The 16,689-nt window shown below is 41.5% G+C and overlaps 1 protein-coding gene across 6 annotated transcripts in view; it reads right to left on the bottom strand.

Annotated features, from left to right (window-relative positions):
- Positions 1–1,724: 1,724 nt before the first annotated feature.
- The window catches only part of LNPK (lunapark, ER junction formation factor), a 47,592-nt gene continuing 32,627 nt past the window's right edge, over positions 1,725–16,689 (bottom strand). For all 6 annotated transcript variants that reach the window (XM_035134879.3, XM_035134863.3, XM_035134854.3 and 3 more), the window contains exons 8-13: positions 16,575–16,626; positions 13,452–13,676; positions 8,536–8,641; positions 7,024–7,094; positions 4,118–4,288; positions 1,725–2,695 (exon numbers count right to left, since the gene is read on the bottom strand). In XM_035134879.3, the coding sequence (XP_034990770.3) occupies positions 2,499–2,695; positions 4,118–4,288; positions 7,024–7,094; positions 8,536–8,641; positions 13,452–13,676; positions 16,575–16,626 (822 nt within the window). In that variant the 3' untranslated portion in view covers positions 1,725–2,498. The remainder of the gene's footprint in view (positions 2,696–4,117; positions 4,289–7,023; positions 7,095–8,535; positions 8,642–13,451; positions 13,677–16,574; positions 16,627–16,689) is intronic.

Genomic DNA, 16,689 nt, shown 5'->3' on the forward strand with positions numbered 1-16,689 from the left:
TGGCTTCTAACTGAAGTTTGTAACCTGCACTAGTGCACAACAAGAGCTGGGGTTACCCCCTTGGCAGCTGCGGACAGAATATTTTTCAGTAGCAGTATTCCCCCTCCCCGCAGGACCTCCGATGGGGCAAAGCAGTAAGAGGCAACAGCCCAGACCAGAGCCCCAAGCACAGGGCTGAGGAACCTCCAGATGTTGCTGGAACTACAACTCCCATCATCCCTGACCATTTGGCAATGCTGGCTGGAGCTGATTGTGTTTATTGTATTCCCTGGGAGCTCATGAAAATGACCCGTAAACAGGGGCGTTGGCGAGAGCTTGGTAAAAGAGACTGAAAAGAGTGAGCGTGTCTCTTTTGGATTAAGGTTGCTTGCCTGTCTGGGCCAGGGGTCAGCAACATTTTTCAGCCGTGGGCAGGTCCACCGTCCCTCAGACCATGTGGTGGGCCGACTATATTTTTTGGGGGGAAATGAACGAATTCCTATGCCCCACAAATAACCCAGAGATGCATTTTAAAGAAAATGACACATTCTACTCATGTAAAAACACCAAGCAGGCCATACAAATAACCCAGAGATGCATTTTAAAGAAAAGGACACATTCTACTCATGTAAAAACACCAAGCAGGCCATACAAATAACCCAGAGATGCATTTTAAAGAAAAGGACACATTCTACTCATGTAAAAACACCAAGCAGGCCATACAAATAACCCAGAGATGCATTTTAAAGAAAAGGACACATTCTACTCATGTAAAAACAAGCTGATCCCTGCACCATCCATGGGCCGGATCATAGCTGCCAAGTTTTCCCTTTTCTCACGAGGAAGCCTATTCAGCATAAGGGAATTTCCCTTAAAAAAGGGTTAACTTGGCAGCTATGGGCCGGATTGAGAAGGCGATTGTGCCGCATCCGACCCACGGGCCTGAGGTTGCCTACCCCCGGCCTGGGCTATGTGGAGGCTTGATTGTGAGTTTGTTTGTGGGTGTGGCCATGTTCTCTGCCAGAGCACATGGTCTGAATGGGAGGGGCTACTGCTGGAAGGAAGCCAAGCTGACTGAAACACACATATTGCTAGGCAGAAGTTTTCCAGTGAGTTATTAGTCCAGTAGAACTCACGCTTTAGTAAGAAAAGAAAAAAATAGATAGCATCTTTGATGTTGCTCAATGACAGGAACTAGTTTGCATATCATTTGAAGGTGGGACACCAAGCAAACAAGCATGCCTGGATCCTTGCTCCTTGAAATTGCCACTGGCTGGATGAGCTCTGTCTACAGTCTTCAGCACATGTGCCAGATGAAGTCTGAAGGAGCAAGTATTCCTTCATATTATGAGAGTCAAGCACAATACTTATTCATTATACTTATATTCTGTTCTTCTCATTAAGAAACTTGAATGATTTACACCTGGCACTGACTGGACAGAAACCTTCTTAGATTTTGGTCTTTAAGGTGCTACTGAAGGAATTTTTTTACTATTATGTGCTGTCAGCCTATTCTCCAGGCATATGTTCATAATGAAGTCTGCTGATGCACTGACCAGTTCTTAGGCTTTATGAAAACCACCAAGCTTGAAAGGTTCACCAAGCCTAAAAAGGTCTGGTTAAGTGCCAAAGAAATAATCCAGTACTCAGAAAGAGAAATCAAAGTACGGTAGATGCTTGTATGAAAATAGTAACATGTACATGAATCTGGACTGTCTAAACCTTAAAAGAACATGCAAAACAAGTACATAATGCTACAGTCTTTATTTTCCTTTAACAAAATACACAAAATTCACTTTTATAGTCATTATTGTACAGGTATAAATAATGCGCAGTATTCAAGTACAGTCAAGTGCGGATATTCCTACGCTTTATGTAAACACAAACTAGCTTTCTATTTCACATGCTGTTAGCTCATCTGCTGTGCATATAGCCCCAAAAGGATATATCATACTTTGGACAACCCTTTAACAACTTACATTCTCTCAAAGGAAAACAAAAAAGGGTAAGGAGTGACTAAGTTTTAGTTGTATTGACACTTTCGTACTGCTTATGATAAATACCTAAGCACCCTTTGTCCTGTAAACATCTAGATACTCAAAAGTCATTCAATACCTAAATATTACCCCCCCCAAAAAAAACCTAAGTTTACTAAACCAAGAATTACACATCCTTTTAGTTATTTACAGCACTTTGTTCAAAAACCAAATAAGACTATATATTAAATCACTTGTATGTAAAATACTCCATTTAGGCATTTTTAGGTTGTTTTTTTAGAAAGTAGGCAAAACAAAAAAAGGAAGGATACCTGTGCTTGGGTTAGACTTCAGCTAAGTGGCACATTTTGAAGTGCTTTAACTTGCCCCCACACTTGCAACAAAATACCTCGTAGTACACTTAGCTTCAACATACAGTGGCAGTCTGAGCTCATGAGAGTGGCGACACTGCAGCTTTTGAAAGCAGCCCACCTGACAAAAAAGTAACAGCTGAAAGAGCGTAGCTAAAAATAATTAGGCACTTTATTCTTCTGCTAGTGGTTCCTGTCGTTGGGAAGTTGGAACAGCAAACTCAGAGTCTGGGGTGGCAGTTTTGGCTTCGCTTCCTGGTTGCTCTTCAGCCACTGCCGAAACTACGTCACGGCTTTGGTCTTCAATAGTCAAAGCTTGGTCATCTTCCTGGTTTGTCTCAGTAGGTTGGGTGGCTTCTTCTAAAGGGTCTGCATGAGACACAAGGTTTGATTACACTGATCATGTGATTAATTTCTGGGGAAAATAGCAGCTTGTGGAATGTCAAGTTCACACAACTGATCCTTCCTTTCCCTCCTCCCCTCTGTAGCCCTTGAAAAGCCTCTCTGAAGACATCAGGAAGGTGTACAGTAAATGGTGGGCTGTGTCATACAGAGCTGCAGTGGGAAGGGAGAAATCACCCCAAATGAGACAATGGAATTTTGATTCCTCCCCCCCCCCTTCCTCCACATCCTCCCGCCTTCTCCTAGTCAGATCCCTCTATTAAGATTGCTCTTTTGTTCATGGAAGGTAAAAATCCGGATACACTGTGCTTTGTTTTGCTTTCTTTTATTACGGGTAGCCTTGGAGACCTGTTACCAGGCAGAAAGGGTTATAAAAAATAAAAGGGAAATTGATAACAGTTTGCATCAAATTGTAGGTTACAAAGGTTTCCCACCATAAACCTTGTCACACATGGGCATTACATGCCATATTTGTTCATCTAAGAGCACTTGGTAGTATGATCATTTCTGGATATGCTCTCAAGGAAGTTCTCTGTTTAGAGCCATCTACAAAAAGATGCTTTTACATATAACAGAATACTTTTAAGGAAATAAATGCAGAGTGATAGTCAAAGCTATGTTCTTAGAATGCGGCATGCTTTTGTTAGCTGAACACAAGATGCTTACTGTATTTTCAAGCCTATAAACCATCTCAAAAGGAACTTTCTTAAATTAAAGTTGACAATTTGTCTTTGAACTACCCATTATTATTTTTTTATTTTTTTTAAAAAAAAGCCCAGTCAGTTTTACTAGATTTTCCTGCCCTGGGGAAAACAGCAAAACCAGCTTTACGAACAAAGGCAGGAACTTAAACCCCACCTCAACCCAATGACCTGGGGAAAACAATGAAATCTAACCGTTCTGTGATCCAAATCCTTTAATTACACAGTGTAAATGCTAATATTGATACTAAAAAAGCAAAAAAAAGTAGAAGAACCAGGGCTTTGTAAACAAAGAAAATTTAAGAGACCGATAGTCTTGCTAGATAGGATGGAAAGAATCTATTTTACAAAAAGAAAGTGAATTAAGTTTGGATTCTACTACAGCTGGGGGAGGGGGACTAACTAAAAACATTCTTGGCAGCCAACTTTGAAAAACCAACAAAGCAAAATATACTATAGGATGACCCAAGATCATCCTATTCTTAGAAAATCAAGATGAAAAAAGATTTTCTGCACATGAGATATAGTATCGTGGTTGCTTTTGACTATGAGCAACACGCTTTCTTTCATATATAGCGAACATCCACTGGCAAGATTGAATAAACAGCACTGAAAGGAAAAGCAAAATGATTCCAATCCAATTGCCCTAATTACATTTTCTGGCAAATGTAGAGAACTCTATGCACACCTTCAGCCATTTGATTCTCTTCTAACTTTTCTTCCCCCAACTGCAGAGGTTCAGTCGTGCTCTGTGCCTCTGTAGGCTGCTTCTTTTCGGCACTGAAATCTGGAAGTCGTGGAGCTTGAGGTCTTGTTTTTCTTGCAGGATTCAGGAAAAAGCAGTAGGCACACCTAAATGCTGCACAAAGGTTTAATACAAGTGTATCCAGTTAGCTCACTGAACCTTAATGTGCTAACAATGCAATGGCTGCAAGACTCTAAAGCATTAACTTGGAAAGGAAGAACACCAAACTGATTTTTGTAGAAGCGGCACTGCATACTCTCACCTTCTCCCATTATCAATGACAACAACAAACAAAGAAGAGTTGCTTTCTTACAGCAGGGCAAGTCTTTTCTCGGATTTGAAATTTCTGATGCAGTTTTTCCAGAGAACTGTAGAGTTGGAAGGGACCCCAAGGGTCATCTAGTCCAACCCCCTGCAATGCAGGAATCTCAACACACAGTTCCCCATCCAATTTGAAAACATACGGGAGCCTGCTTAGCTTTGCAAAAGTGTTAGAAGTTCCATTCCTGCACCACTAGGAGGGTTATAATTTGGGTCTTCTGCTCAAAAATCTATGTGAATGTTCTTTTCTTTCACGAGGCAAAAAAGACTGGAGAAGCTATACGTTTAAGGCAACATTTCTCTTTTTTATTATTGCAACTTCTGCAGCCTTCCTTTCCTCCAAGGAGCTCAAGGCAGTGTACATGGTTATCCTCCTCCCTATTTTATCCTCACATTTTTATCAGTAGTACTCCTCACTTCTGCCTCCCACTGGCTCCAGCCTTGGTGAAAGAAAGGTACAGGGGGGGAAACATACAGGCTGCTGCAGCTGTAATTTATTTTACCATGTGGAAGTTGTGTTGTAGGGAATGCTGGTGAGGTTGGATATGCTTTGCGACCCACCAACAACACTGAAGAGGGAGAGAGGGATAGGCCCAAACACCTGGTGCTTGGTTCATGACTCCTTTGGCAACAGCAACTATCACCTGTTCCTTGCAAGCCTTGCAAACACTGCTTGTTCTTTGCTTACCTCAATCCACAAATTTGGGAAGAATGCCGTGCTAAAAATCCCTATCAGGGGGGAAAGAGACAGATAGCAACCCGGCATGACGGGGTGTTCCCCTGAGTTTGGGAGCCTAGGTCTTAAGCAGTGAAAGCTTCACAGGACAAGTGCATTGATCCATCTTTAACTATATTTTAACTATGGTCAGAAGTGCAAAAAAAGAAAGGCGTGACCTCTCTAACTTGCATTTCATGGGTTGTATCCAATGTTGTGTGAGCATAATTCTGCTTGTGTGACAGAACTCTTCCTTCCTCTCCCCATGCCGCCCCCCCCCCAAATGCTCCAGGAGTCCTCCAGCTCTCTGGAGCAGATTTTGAAGACATATTGGGGATTGCAGAAGAGGAGAGGTTCCACTGAGCAGGACAGCAGTGTTGGATATGACCCTTGACTTTTAAGTGAACATTCAAAAACGGGAGTGAGATTTTGTTTCTCACTCAAATGATTTGCATCACTCTTTGTAACGGACTCAAGTCAGTTGAGAATTTGTATTCTGAAAGAGAAAATATTCAGAAAAACTGCTTTCTTCCTTGCCAACCCTGCGCCATTGGCTGAAGTATGAAGAATCACCACTTCAACAGAGAGCACATGAACCCATTCTGTTTTCTTTGCAGGTCATTTTAGTGCATGTATGAATGGGGAGGGGGGCAATCTATGCATGCGAATTTTGAACAGGCAAATTTAAGGATCAAAGTCACTGGTGTTACAAAAATTGGAATCCGTTTCCAAGAATTGCTATTGCACATTGTGGGTTTCTATAGGCAGATGTAACAGTTTACATAGCAACCGGAGAGGGAAGGGAGAGAGAAAGAAGCGTCCCACAGTATACTTCTGGAAAAGGGCTTAAAAGCTCTCTCCCTCATGCAGGCACAAATCAAAGTGTCACAACACTCAGGCAAACAACAGCCTATAAAATTTAGGCTACGTATCCAGTATAAACTTTCTGTTATTTATATGCAGTATGGCTACTGCCTCATGAATCGAGATCAATTTAGCTGGGGGTGGTGGGCAGGGGAGAGCTGTTCAGGAGAGATTCAACCAAACTTTGACCACACATGAGTAATACAGAGCTTGAACAGTAAATGTTTTAGCCCTCTGATAATATAAGAACACATGAAATGAATGGGTTAAGCTGCCTCTCAGGGTCAAGAGCCAATGGGAAGACACACCCAAATGTCCTGAGATAATTTCTCTCACATTACTTGCAGATTGATTTTTGTTTGCCGAGAGGCGGCAAAATCAACATCTGTGTTCAATGAAGAGCTGTGCCTGTCTTAAGTTATTGTCAGCCGTAAAACTCAAGAATAGCCCCAGGAGTTTGTTCCCACTTCATCTCCAATGTCTCCCACAGGTTTTCCTGTTACGATAAATTTTTGTTGAAGTTCTGATAAAGTGAGGGTCCAGATTTAAAAACAAAAACAAAAACACAAGACCTATTAGGGTGCAGTTTCTTAGCCAAGTGCAATCTTAAAAGCATGCAGAGAAAGCAGCTTATTTCTACAGCTCACTTTTGCACACATGTTCCTTGACCTGCATATTACAGAACTTTTTTTTAAGGATAATGGATTCTAAAAGGTATACACACATGAATACCATAACATATTTTAAGTACACAAAATTGAATACAAAAAAAGAGTTATGAGTACTTAAAGCTTAGTGATTTTAATGGCTCTGGCACTTTTAGGACACACTCCGATACAGAGTTAAACAAGAACTAATATATTACGTTCTGTAAATGCCTGAACGGGCAATAGTGGCCAGGGAGACAGGAGGCTTTTTCAAGCAGCAGAATATATGCATTTGTTCTTACCGATATATTCAAATTCCTCCTTCAAAGCCATTCCATTATGTGAGGAACACTGTTGGCATATAAGTGCATATCTAAAGAAGATGAGATCAGAGGTTAAAAACATTGGTTTAGCCATTTAATTTTAGTCATTAATATAATTTAGTCGTACTACTGGATCACTTCAACAGGACTTGCACACCAGAAAGGGGGCACTGAAATTCAGAATTAAAATGGCACAAGCCCTTTTACACATATTCACCTCCCACATGCAGTTTAAATGCATGGAGCAGGGAAGTGGACCGCTAATGCCCCTTTGGACATGATGTAGCCTCGCCCGGTGCAACATCAGAAAAGGGGAGCCCAGGCTTCCTCGCTGCACCCCACAATGTGTTTAGCCTGCAGGCAGGCACCTGAGAGTGTAACCCTATTATAAATTTATTCTCACAAACATACCAAATTACTGCAAATTTAAAAGCTGCCATCTGAGTATTTTTAACCACACTGTGACTCAGCCACTTCAGACTCAAAAAGATTTTGGCTATTTGGTTTAAAGCACCATCAATTTGAATTCAAATTACAGCTAGGTCAAGTTGGTAAGATTCAAAACGAGGCAAAGTAATTGAAGAAGAAAAAATAGGAGGCAGAACATCTGAAAAGCCCTGAACAACTTAGGACTCAAATATCTGAAAGACCGCCTCCTTCCCCACAGACTGTCTCAGGTGCTGCGATCGGCAGTGAGGGCCCTCTTGGTAGTTCCTTCACCCTTAGAGAAGGGTGGTTGTGGCCCAGCAAAGGCATTCTCGGGGGGGGGGGCGCTAAGCTGTAAAATTCCCTCCCTACAAAGCTTCGTCTGGTACCTTCACTGTACAGCTTCTGGGGAATGCTGAAGACATTAACCTGGCTTTTGACACCTGAGGTGCGTATTTTTAGGATCCGCTTTATTTTTGTGATTGTAAGTTGTTTTAAGCAGTTTTTAATATTGTTTTTTTAAATGCTCTAACCCACCCTGGGACCTGAGGGCAAAGGTTGGGTGAATGATAATAATGATAATAGCAGCTACAAATACCTCCTCCAATAAAACAATGCTTTATATAACTGATTTTATTCCAAGAACTGTCAGAAAGGCACTTTAATTGACAGACAATTAAAAGTGTGGTGATTAAGATTCTCTGAACAATGACTGCACCAGCACAAGAGTTCACATCAGTTACCGGTATTAGAAAACTACAGTATGGCTACAATCTTATACTCGCTCACGTGGGAGTAAGTTCCACTGAACCTGGTGAGCCTTATTTCTAAGTAGACATGTATAGGATTGCATTGTAAGTGTTCCTTTTCACGTCACATTTATTACATGCCCCTCTTTCTGGAAGGAGCAATGCTACCAAGAGGAAAAGCCATAGCGTGGGCTCCTCCCATCTGGGTTTGGGTTTCCGCAATTACCAGAGTGATGTAAAGAAGAAACCGCAGGAAACCTGAGAAGCAACTCAAGAGTTATAACTTCAGAACTTAACATAATAAGTAACGTTTAACCTGTTCTGTGGACCATCTCCAACTAAGTATTCAACAACTCTATCCAATGCTCCCCTTTCTCGAGGAAGAATAGGTCTTGCCAACGGAGGTCCTGGAGGATGAAGACCTGGAAGACCAAAATGGGATTGATAGCAACCTACTGACTTATTAACCAGGAATAAGGACATTTGCTTCCAATCTGTATGATACAAAATGGAATAAAGCACCCTAACATGTATTAGCAATTAGCATTATATTCTTGTGCATTTCAACCCCATTATCAGATTTAATTCCGTATGTCAGTTCCTCAGGGTTATTTTTCTTGCAAATGAAAATACCATATGTAACAGGGAAATTGTCCCCTTCTGTGAAGACAGATTTGGAAGGTTTTTTGCCTCCTTTGATAGCTGTTTACAGCAATGCTATTGCCCTGAAGCTTCTTTCCCTTGAATTAGGTATGCCGTACTCTCAGTTTTGCCTGATATACACATTCCCTGAAACATACTGGATTTGTCACTTAGCAATCTACAAGTTATTTTTGGTTCCCTCCAACTCAACCACGGAGCATGCAAAACCTACTTTTTAGCCTCGATTTAGGACCTCAGTCAAATTTTAGATTTGTTATTTGAGACAAAGCCAGGTGTCTGTCTACACTGAGCACAACCCTATACACTTCTACTCACAAGTAAGTCCCACAGAATTCAATGTGACTTACTCCCAGGTAAGTTTGTATAGGATTGCAACCTACACTTTTTCTAGGGACATGAACACTGTTGAGACTATTGTATTACTTTTGGATGTTCTTAATGCAATAGAGAACTAGCATGGGACGGTGGTTGGAATGTTGACTAGCACCAGGGAAACCAAGGTTCAAATCCGTACTCATCATGAAGCTCAACGGGTGGCCTTAAGGCTAGCCACTCTCTCAGCCTAAACTACCTGGCATGGAGGGCACATCATGGTTGTATGGAGAGGTCCCTGAAACACACAGGGAGGAGAGAAGGCTCTCTGGCTTCAATCATTATGGCCTGATTCACATAAACCATCGTTTTGCAATGTGTGAACCTTGCTGCACAGCATCTTAACTATAGTTTGCTTACTGCCAACAAATTACAGCATGAAGCTATGGCTTGTTGTTGGCTTACAAACCCTTAAATGATGTGGCATTATGTGAGAGCACCTTTGCTTAATCATGGTTCGTTGGACTACCTCGCCCTCATTGCTCACCAAAGGCGCAAAGCAAGAGCAGCCAAAAAAACAATTCAAGCTTTGAAGAAACGAAGTAAGGTTTGCTTGATCACTTGCAGTTAACCTGTTGTTTGCTAAATCAACCATGGTCTAGCATTAAGGGCAAACCAGGCCTACGACAGACATTCCAACAGTTCGTATCTATATCATGATATTGTACAGTGCTGCCTCGCAAGACGAATTTAATTCGTTCCACGAGGCAATTCGTTTTGCGAAAAATTCGTCTGCCGAATCGCGGTTACCCATAGGAATGCATTGAAATTTCTTTTTTTTTTTTGCCCATAGGAACACATTAAATTTCAATGTATTCCTATGGGAAACCGCAATTTGCAAGGCGAATTTTTCGCAAAACGAATTTGTCTTGCGAGTCACCATCAGATCGCAAGACGCATTCGTCTTGCGGAAAATTCGTCTTGCAGGGCATTCATCTTGCGAGGTACCACTCTATATGAGGTTTAGAACACTTGCACATATTATATATATATTTTGTTCCTTCTCCCCCACTCCGCCCCCACCCCAGCAAAAAATAATAATTCTGTGTGCTCAAATTCTCTCAGTACCATAGGACATATGATGCTCCAGATATTGGTGGACACCATCAACACCAGCCAGCATGGAAGATTGGAGCGGCCACAGATTTCTCACCCTACTTTTAAAAGTGTGGCAAATTGGGAGTTGGATACTGCAACATTCATTAAGCTTTCAGTTCTATCCTAATTATCAAACATTTAAGATATTATTATTATTTATTGAATTTATATACAGTTGTACCTTGGAAGATGAACACAATCCATTCTGGAAGTCCGTTTGACTTCCAAAACGTTCGGAAACCAAAGGACAGCTTCTGATTGGCTGTAGAAAGCTCCTGCAGCCAATCGGAAGCCACAGAAGCCCTGTCAGACATTTGGGTTCCAAAGAATGTTTGCAAACCGGAACACTCACTTCCAGGTTTGCAGCGTTTGGGAGCCAAAATGTCGAAGTACCAAGGCATTCTGGATCTAAGGTACGACTGTACTGCCCTATACCTGGAGGTTTCGGATGCAAACATATACACATTTTGCACAATTAAATACATGACCTACACAATTACTTTAAACCAATTACATTTAAAGGGAACACCATTACAAATAAGAGAGCCTTGGACTGGAAAAAAAACTGATTTTTAAAAAAACATTACATGCAAAACAATCCAATGTCACATATAAATATTTTCAGTATTATTACCGTAAGCATGCACACTTTGGAGGCAATCTCAGTTCAAAACAACCATAGGGCCCCTGGTAAAAGGGCTGCCTCACTAATCTTAAAGAAGCCTGAAACCTAAGACCATGTGCCCCAAGAACCTCTCCAATTACTTGGCACACTAACAATTCTCAAACCACGCATCTTATTCCTCATGCTGATATGGACAAGAGTAATTAATATGAACATCAAAAGCAATCATTGTGGGCAGACTGGCCATTTCTGCAAAGCTTGGCAAACTCTCAACTACCTGCTGGTTATTAATTTTTAGACATATGGAAGCTCTGTGGTAATACATGTTAAATTGATTCTCTTCCACAAAGTATAATGTAATGAAAAAATGAATTATCTTTTCCAGTTTAAAGATAATTAAGTGCAGTCATATGCACTTCGGCTGATGTTTCTCACAAGACAGGAAGAAATCTGCATAGCAAGAAACTTGACTTTTATATTCTATCATGTTGCTTGGAACTTCTAAGTAAGTTGCACTTGAAAGACTACATGGAAATACACTGAAATTCGTGCACCAACAATAAACCTCCAAAGTTTGTCATGACTTTTAACTGTATGCTACAGAACTGAATTAACAGAAAGCGCTTGTTTCTTAATTAACATGTTATGGTTAAAAATTGCCACATTTGCCAATAACTCTTAATTAAAATAAGTAACCAACATTAATTACAGTTTTAAACATGAGTAATGAACCAAACATCTAGCCCTTGCCTCAAAGTGTGCAATACTATTTTTTTCCTCCCAAAAGCTACATAGCCCTCATATTTGCCTGAGACCGGCAAACTCCTGCACTGCAAGATCAAAATTTTAATACAAAACTGTAGTCATAATCCACACCCTTCTGAACTTTGGGAGGCAGGTGTGAAGAGATTCCACACAGAAATGTTATCAGCCATCCTGTTGCCTGAGAGTCCTACATGCAACTGCTACGCTGAGCACTCTAAAATGCACATGGTCATTCAGGATGAAGTAAGGCCCTCTCATGCATCACAGTCGTACCTAGGTTTTTGAACGGAATCCATTCTGGAAGTCTGTCCAACTTCCGAAAATGTTCAAAAACCAAGGTGTGGCTTCTGATTGGCTTCCAAAAATAGTTCACAAACCGAAACACTCACTTCCGGGTTTGCGGCATTCGGGAGCCAAAACGTTCAAGAACTAAGCTGTTCAAAAACCAAGGTACTATACAGCTGTATCTAGTAGCCTGCTCCTCCCTTGGAACCCAAGACTCCAACTCAGCCTAAGCCAACATAGCAATGGTCAGGATTGATCAGACTGCTGCAAGGTCAGAAGTCCCTTGTTCTCTCCATCCCTAACGCAAGAGAAAAACATCTGCCAGACTTTTAGAAGACAGCCCTGTTTAGGGAAGCTTTTAATGTTTAACAGACCAATGTATTTTAATATTTTGTTGGAAGCCGCCCAGGGTGGCGGGGGAAACCCAGCCAGATGGGCGGGGTATTATTATTATTATTATTATTATTATTACACCAGGGTTTGCAGTTGAAGAGGGAACTCCAAATAGGTAATCATTTTAATGCAAGGGAAAGCAGCAAATTAGACACAAGCTGAGTAAAAAAGGCAGCTCCGACCTTCTCTCAGAATCTGACCCTCTTATCTGTAATTTCAACCCTAAGAGATTGGAGGCAAAGGAAAGTGGGAAGGAGGCACAAAATGACACACTGGGCACACATGAATAATTTTTTCATTAAGAGTTCGCTCACTACAGACTTTTACCACCCCATACACAACTGAACTGAAAAGTACATCTGTAAAACAGAAAATCAATCCAGCAATGAAAAAGGTTTAAAGTGCTTCTGAGTTTAGCTGGTAGTTTCAGCAGATACAAATTAGAAGTAAAATGTTTCAACAAGGTAACTGATGTTAACTCTCCCCCGTCCCTTGTTCATCAGCTTTCTACTTCAGAAAGCTCTGCTACCTAATACGAAACCTCTTTAGTTATTAAATATTTTATGTTTTAATCTTTGCAGCGTGAACTTTTGGGGGGAGGGCTTAGACTAAGCATTTGAATAAATGTCACAATGAAAGTTAAAAAATATGTCCAGGGCTTTGTAAGAACCATGAATGAATTCCAAAAGTGTTTTCTTATATACCTGATTTATCTAAGTCTGGAGGCTTGACTAAACCAAGAACATAAAAAGGTATGCTATATTGTTGACTACAGAATACTGCAAAGTTTTATTACCATTTAAACAAAGAAGCCATAACAGTTAAATGAGCTCAGGCAATAGGTTTCAGTATCATAAGGTGCCAGCTGTAAAGAGTTATGGCTAATTGAATATGGAACTCCTGCTTAATCAGATAACGGCCCCTCTACTTCCAAACAAAATGCCATTTCCATACTGTCTGAAAATGGCCTGTTTTATTGGTAACCAGAGAAAATAATATAAACTGTAAACAACATTAAGTGCTCTGTTTACCCATTCCAGGCACTGAAGTGGCACGGGACCCGGGATGTCTTGGTAACACATTTGGCTGCAAGGGTGATGTAATAGATCTCTCAGGAGGTCCGCCCGGTGCCGAAATCTCTCTCTGCAAGCCAGGAGTTGGAGGCGCTGGGCTTGGTCCTTTTGGAGATCCCTGTTTTGGTGAAGCAGGGGTCAGGGGAGACACGTTGCCTCGCACTGGGGTCCGATGACGAATTTCTGACAGAAAAGCCACACATTAACGCTTATTGTACCAAAATGACTCAAGACCTGGCAATATTGTAAGTTAACCAAGGTAAGGGAAGCATTTGCAAAGGCTACACCACACCCACCCAACCGCACACAAACCAGCTGAAGTGCAACAATGCGTAGATCTGAGTTCTCAGATAGACCCTTTCTTGTAATTTGAGCCTACCATCTGGTTTTTAAACTCCCTCAGAAGTGGCTCTCACTTGAATGGCATTAATAAAACAGTTTAATTGTGTCTCTCAGCATTCTCTAACTAGCATAAAGGACCAGTTAATCTAGATTAGAATGTAAACAAATTAAATTATCTTAGAACGTAAACAAAATGACCTCGAGGCCACTTATTAATTTTTCAAGCATTATCACACCATTCAGTCATTCTCAGGCTATTAAGAACCACAGTTATTTTGCACAAGTCCCACACAATTTTGTTCCTTTATACTACATTACAATTTACTAAAGATTTGCATTTTCCAATAGGGAAATATGCAACGGGGTGGGTGTTTGCATGCACCACTTTCACTGGTTCATGGCTAGGCTTCTGTTGGAAAGAGTTGAATAGGTGTGCAAAAAGAACAGACACCTAGTTAGGAATGAGTTGTGTGTCATAAGAGTAGTTCAAGCCCAAAGGGAATTGTGAGTCTTGTTAAATCCTTCTCACATACATAGTACTGCCTTTGACTCTGTGGGAATTTGCCATAGCTAATGAGTACTGAAGTAGGCCTTAAGATGCTATCAATGCTATCGGGGCGCGGGTGGCGCTGTGGGTTAAACTACAGAGCCTAGGGCTTGCTGATCAGAAGGTTGGCGGTTCGAATCCCCGCAACGGGGTGAGCTCCCGTTGCTTGGTCCCAGCTCCTGCCAACCTAGCCGCTCAAAAGGACGTCAAAGTGCAAGTAGATAAATAGGTACCACTACAGCGGGAAGGTGAACGGCGTTTCCCTGTGCTGCTCTGGTTCGCCAGAAGCAGCTTTGTCATGCTGGCCACATGACCTGGAAGCTGTACACCAGCTCCCCCGGCCAATAAAGCGAGATGAGCGCAGCAACCCCAGAGTCGGTCATGACTGGACCTAATGGTCAGGGGTCACTTTACCTTTACGTTTAATGAGTACTGAAGTAGGCCTTAAGATGCTATCAATATGCTGATGGTGCCGCTCTGATCTGACCTTGATCCTGTAGTTTTTGATGGTCCTGACTGGGGAACAGACATGACTGACCCACTTGAAAAATGTTCAGGACAAGACCAAGATAATGGTTCCTTGGCAGGCTCCAACCTGAAGATTGCATGCACACTTCTTATTGACTAGCTACTTATTTTGATTTGCAGGCTTCAGTGGTGTACCACTGCATCTAGAACCTTTCTGCTGAAAAAGCTGTAATTCATTCTCTCAATTTTGGATGCAGGGTAACAACAGTAACAACACGTAGTGGGACAATCTTGACAGCCCAAAACTAAGAGCTTTCTTTTCCTGAAGATCTTCACAACTCAAAATACAACTCAACGGCTTCAGCCCCTTTCTTTCACTAGAGAATCATGCACTCAGCTGGAAAAAAAAATATTAATACTAAGGCAACATTATTTTCCCCACCCCTGACCCACTTCCACACCCCATATCTTCTGTTATATCTAGATCTAGTGGCTCATTTCAGTTCAGTTCTATGACTCAGCGACCATCAGCATTAAAGCCCTCTGCAATTGTGAATACTTTGGGCCTTTTCAGTATACAGTACATGTTACTACTATATGCATTTTTATCTATCTTCTTTTTGCACACACTTTCCCTGACTTGTAATCCCAAGTGCCTCAAGATTGTGTCTTCCAACGCCTGCAGGATACATTTCGTATGAGAATCCAGGTTTCTCACATCTTTGTGTTTCTGGTCCAGTGATGGTGGGGAGAATACAATTCCTTTTGCAGTAAAATCAATTTCACTGTCTTCTAGCAAGTCCTCGTGCATGGCATAGCGTAAAGTTAAAGATAGATATGAAGCACTTGCAAACTGTCACATAGTCCATCCCTCAAATGAAATACGTGCAACCTCTCACACGTGTTGATGAAGCCAACAAAATCTTCAGATACGGTATAAAAAAAAGTATTTCATTTCTACTTTGCCTCCCGTCTCACTGAGTCGGCCATATCCTCACGAAATGGGAACAAAAGCCAAACCAGAAAGACTAATTACGGTAAAGAAAGATACAAAAGGAGCTGGAAGATCAAGTGTGCTGCTGCTGCTGCAAGCAATCAAACCTTTCTGACCAGGAAATATATATATATCCAGAACTGTAAGCACATAAATTGTGTTTTGGAACCAAAATATGAAATCACCGCCACCACAAACGCATGGGTACTTCTGCCCTCTGGAGGGTATGGCTGGTCACAGTTCAAAGGTGTGGTGCTGATGTCTTAAGATGGACTAGGCCTGCTGCCCCCACATGCCACTAGGTCAAGCTAGGAGACAATAAACTCACCCTGCTCTTCATTCTGAGGCCCAAGCAGATGTGAAGACCTCTAGGTATTTCTGCCCACCATCTCCATGGATCCTCCATATCTACTAGTGAAAGAGAATCAACCTCCTGCCCTCTTCCTGCATGCTTCCTTCTCTCCCCGCAAATGACTGCTGATCCCAGTGAGCTGGCCGAGGGGACAACATGGCTCTAATTGGCTCAAGAAGTTGGCCCGCTACTAAATATACTTCTTTAAAAAATCAGATAGCACCATCATCTCTCCCCCAAATTAAACTCCTGTTTAGGAACAGATTTCATTTGAGGTGGGCCTGTGTTCTGAAATATTCCAAGCCTCTTGGAATGAAAATAAAATGGTGCAAATACAGTTTTCTTCACGAAAAGCAGCAGTTTTTACAGAGCTATTACCTTGGCCGGGTCTTGGAACTGCAGATGCTCCAGCAGATGGCGGTTCAACATCCTGTCAATTATAATAATATTACAAAGTGTTTTGCTCTGTGGTGCACTTTGTAGTAAATTAGTA

This window comes from Zootoca vivipara, chromosome 1, assembly GCF_965207765.1.
Source record: "Zootoca vivipara chromosome 1, rZooViv2.hap1.1, whole genome shotgun sequence".
In the NCBI taxonomy this organism is placed as follows: Eukaryota; Metazoa; Chordata; class Lepidosauria; order Squamata; family Lacertidae; genus Zootoca; species Zootoca vivipara.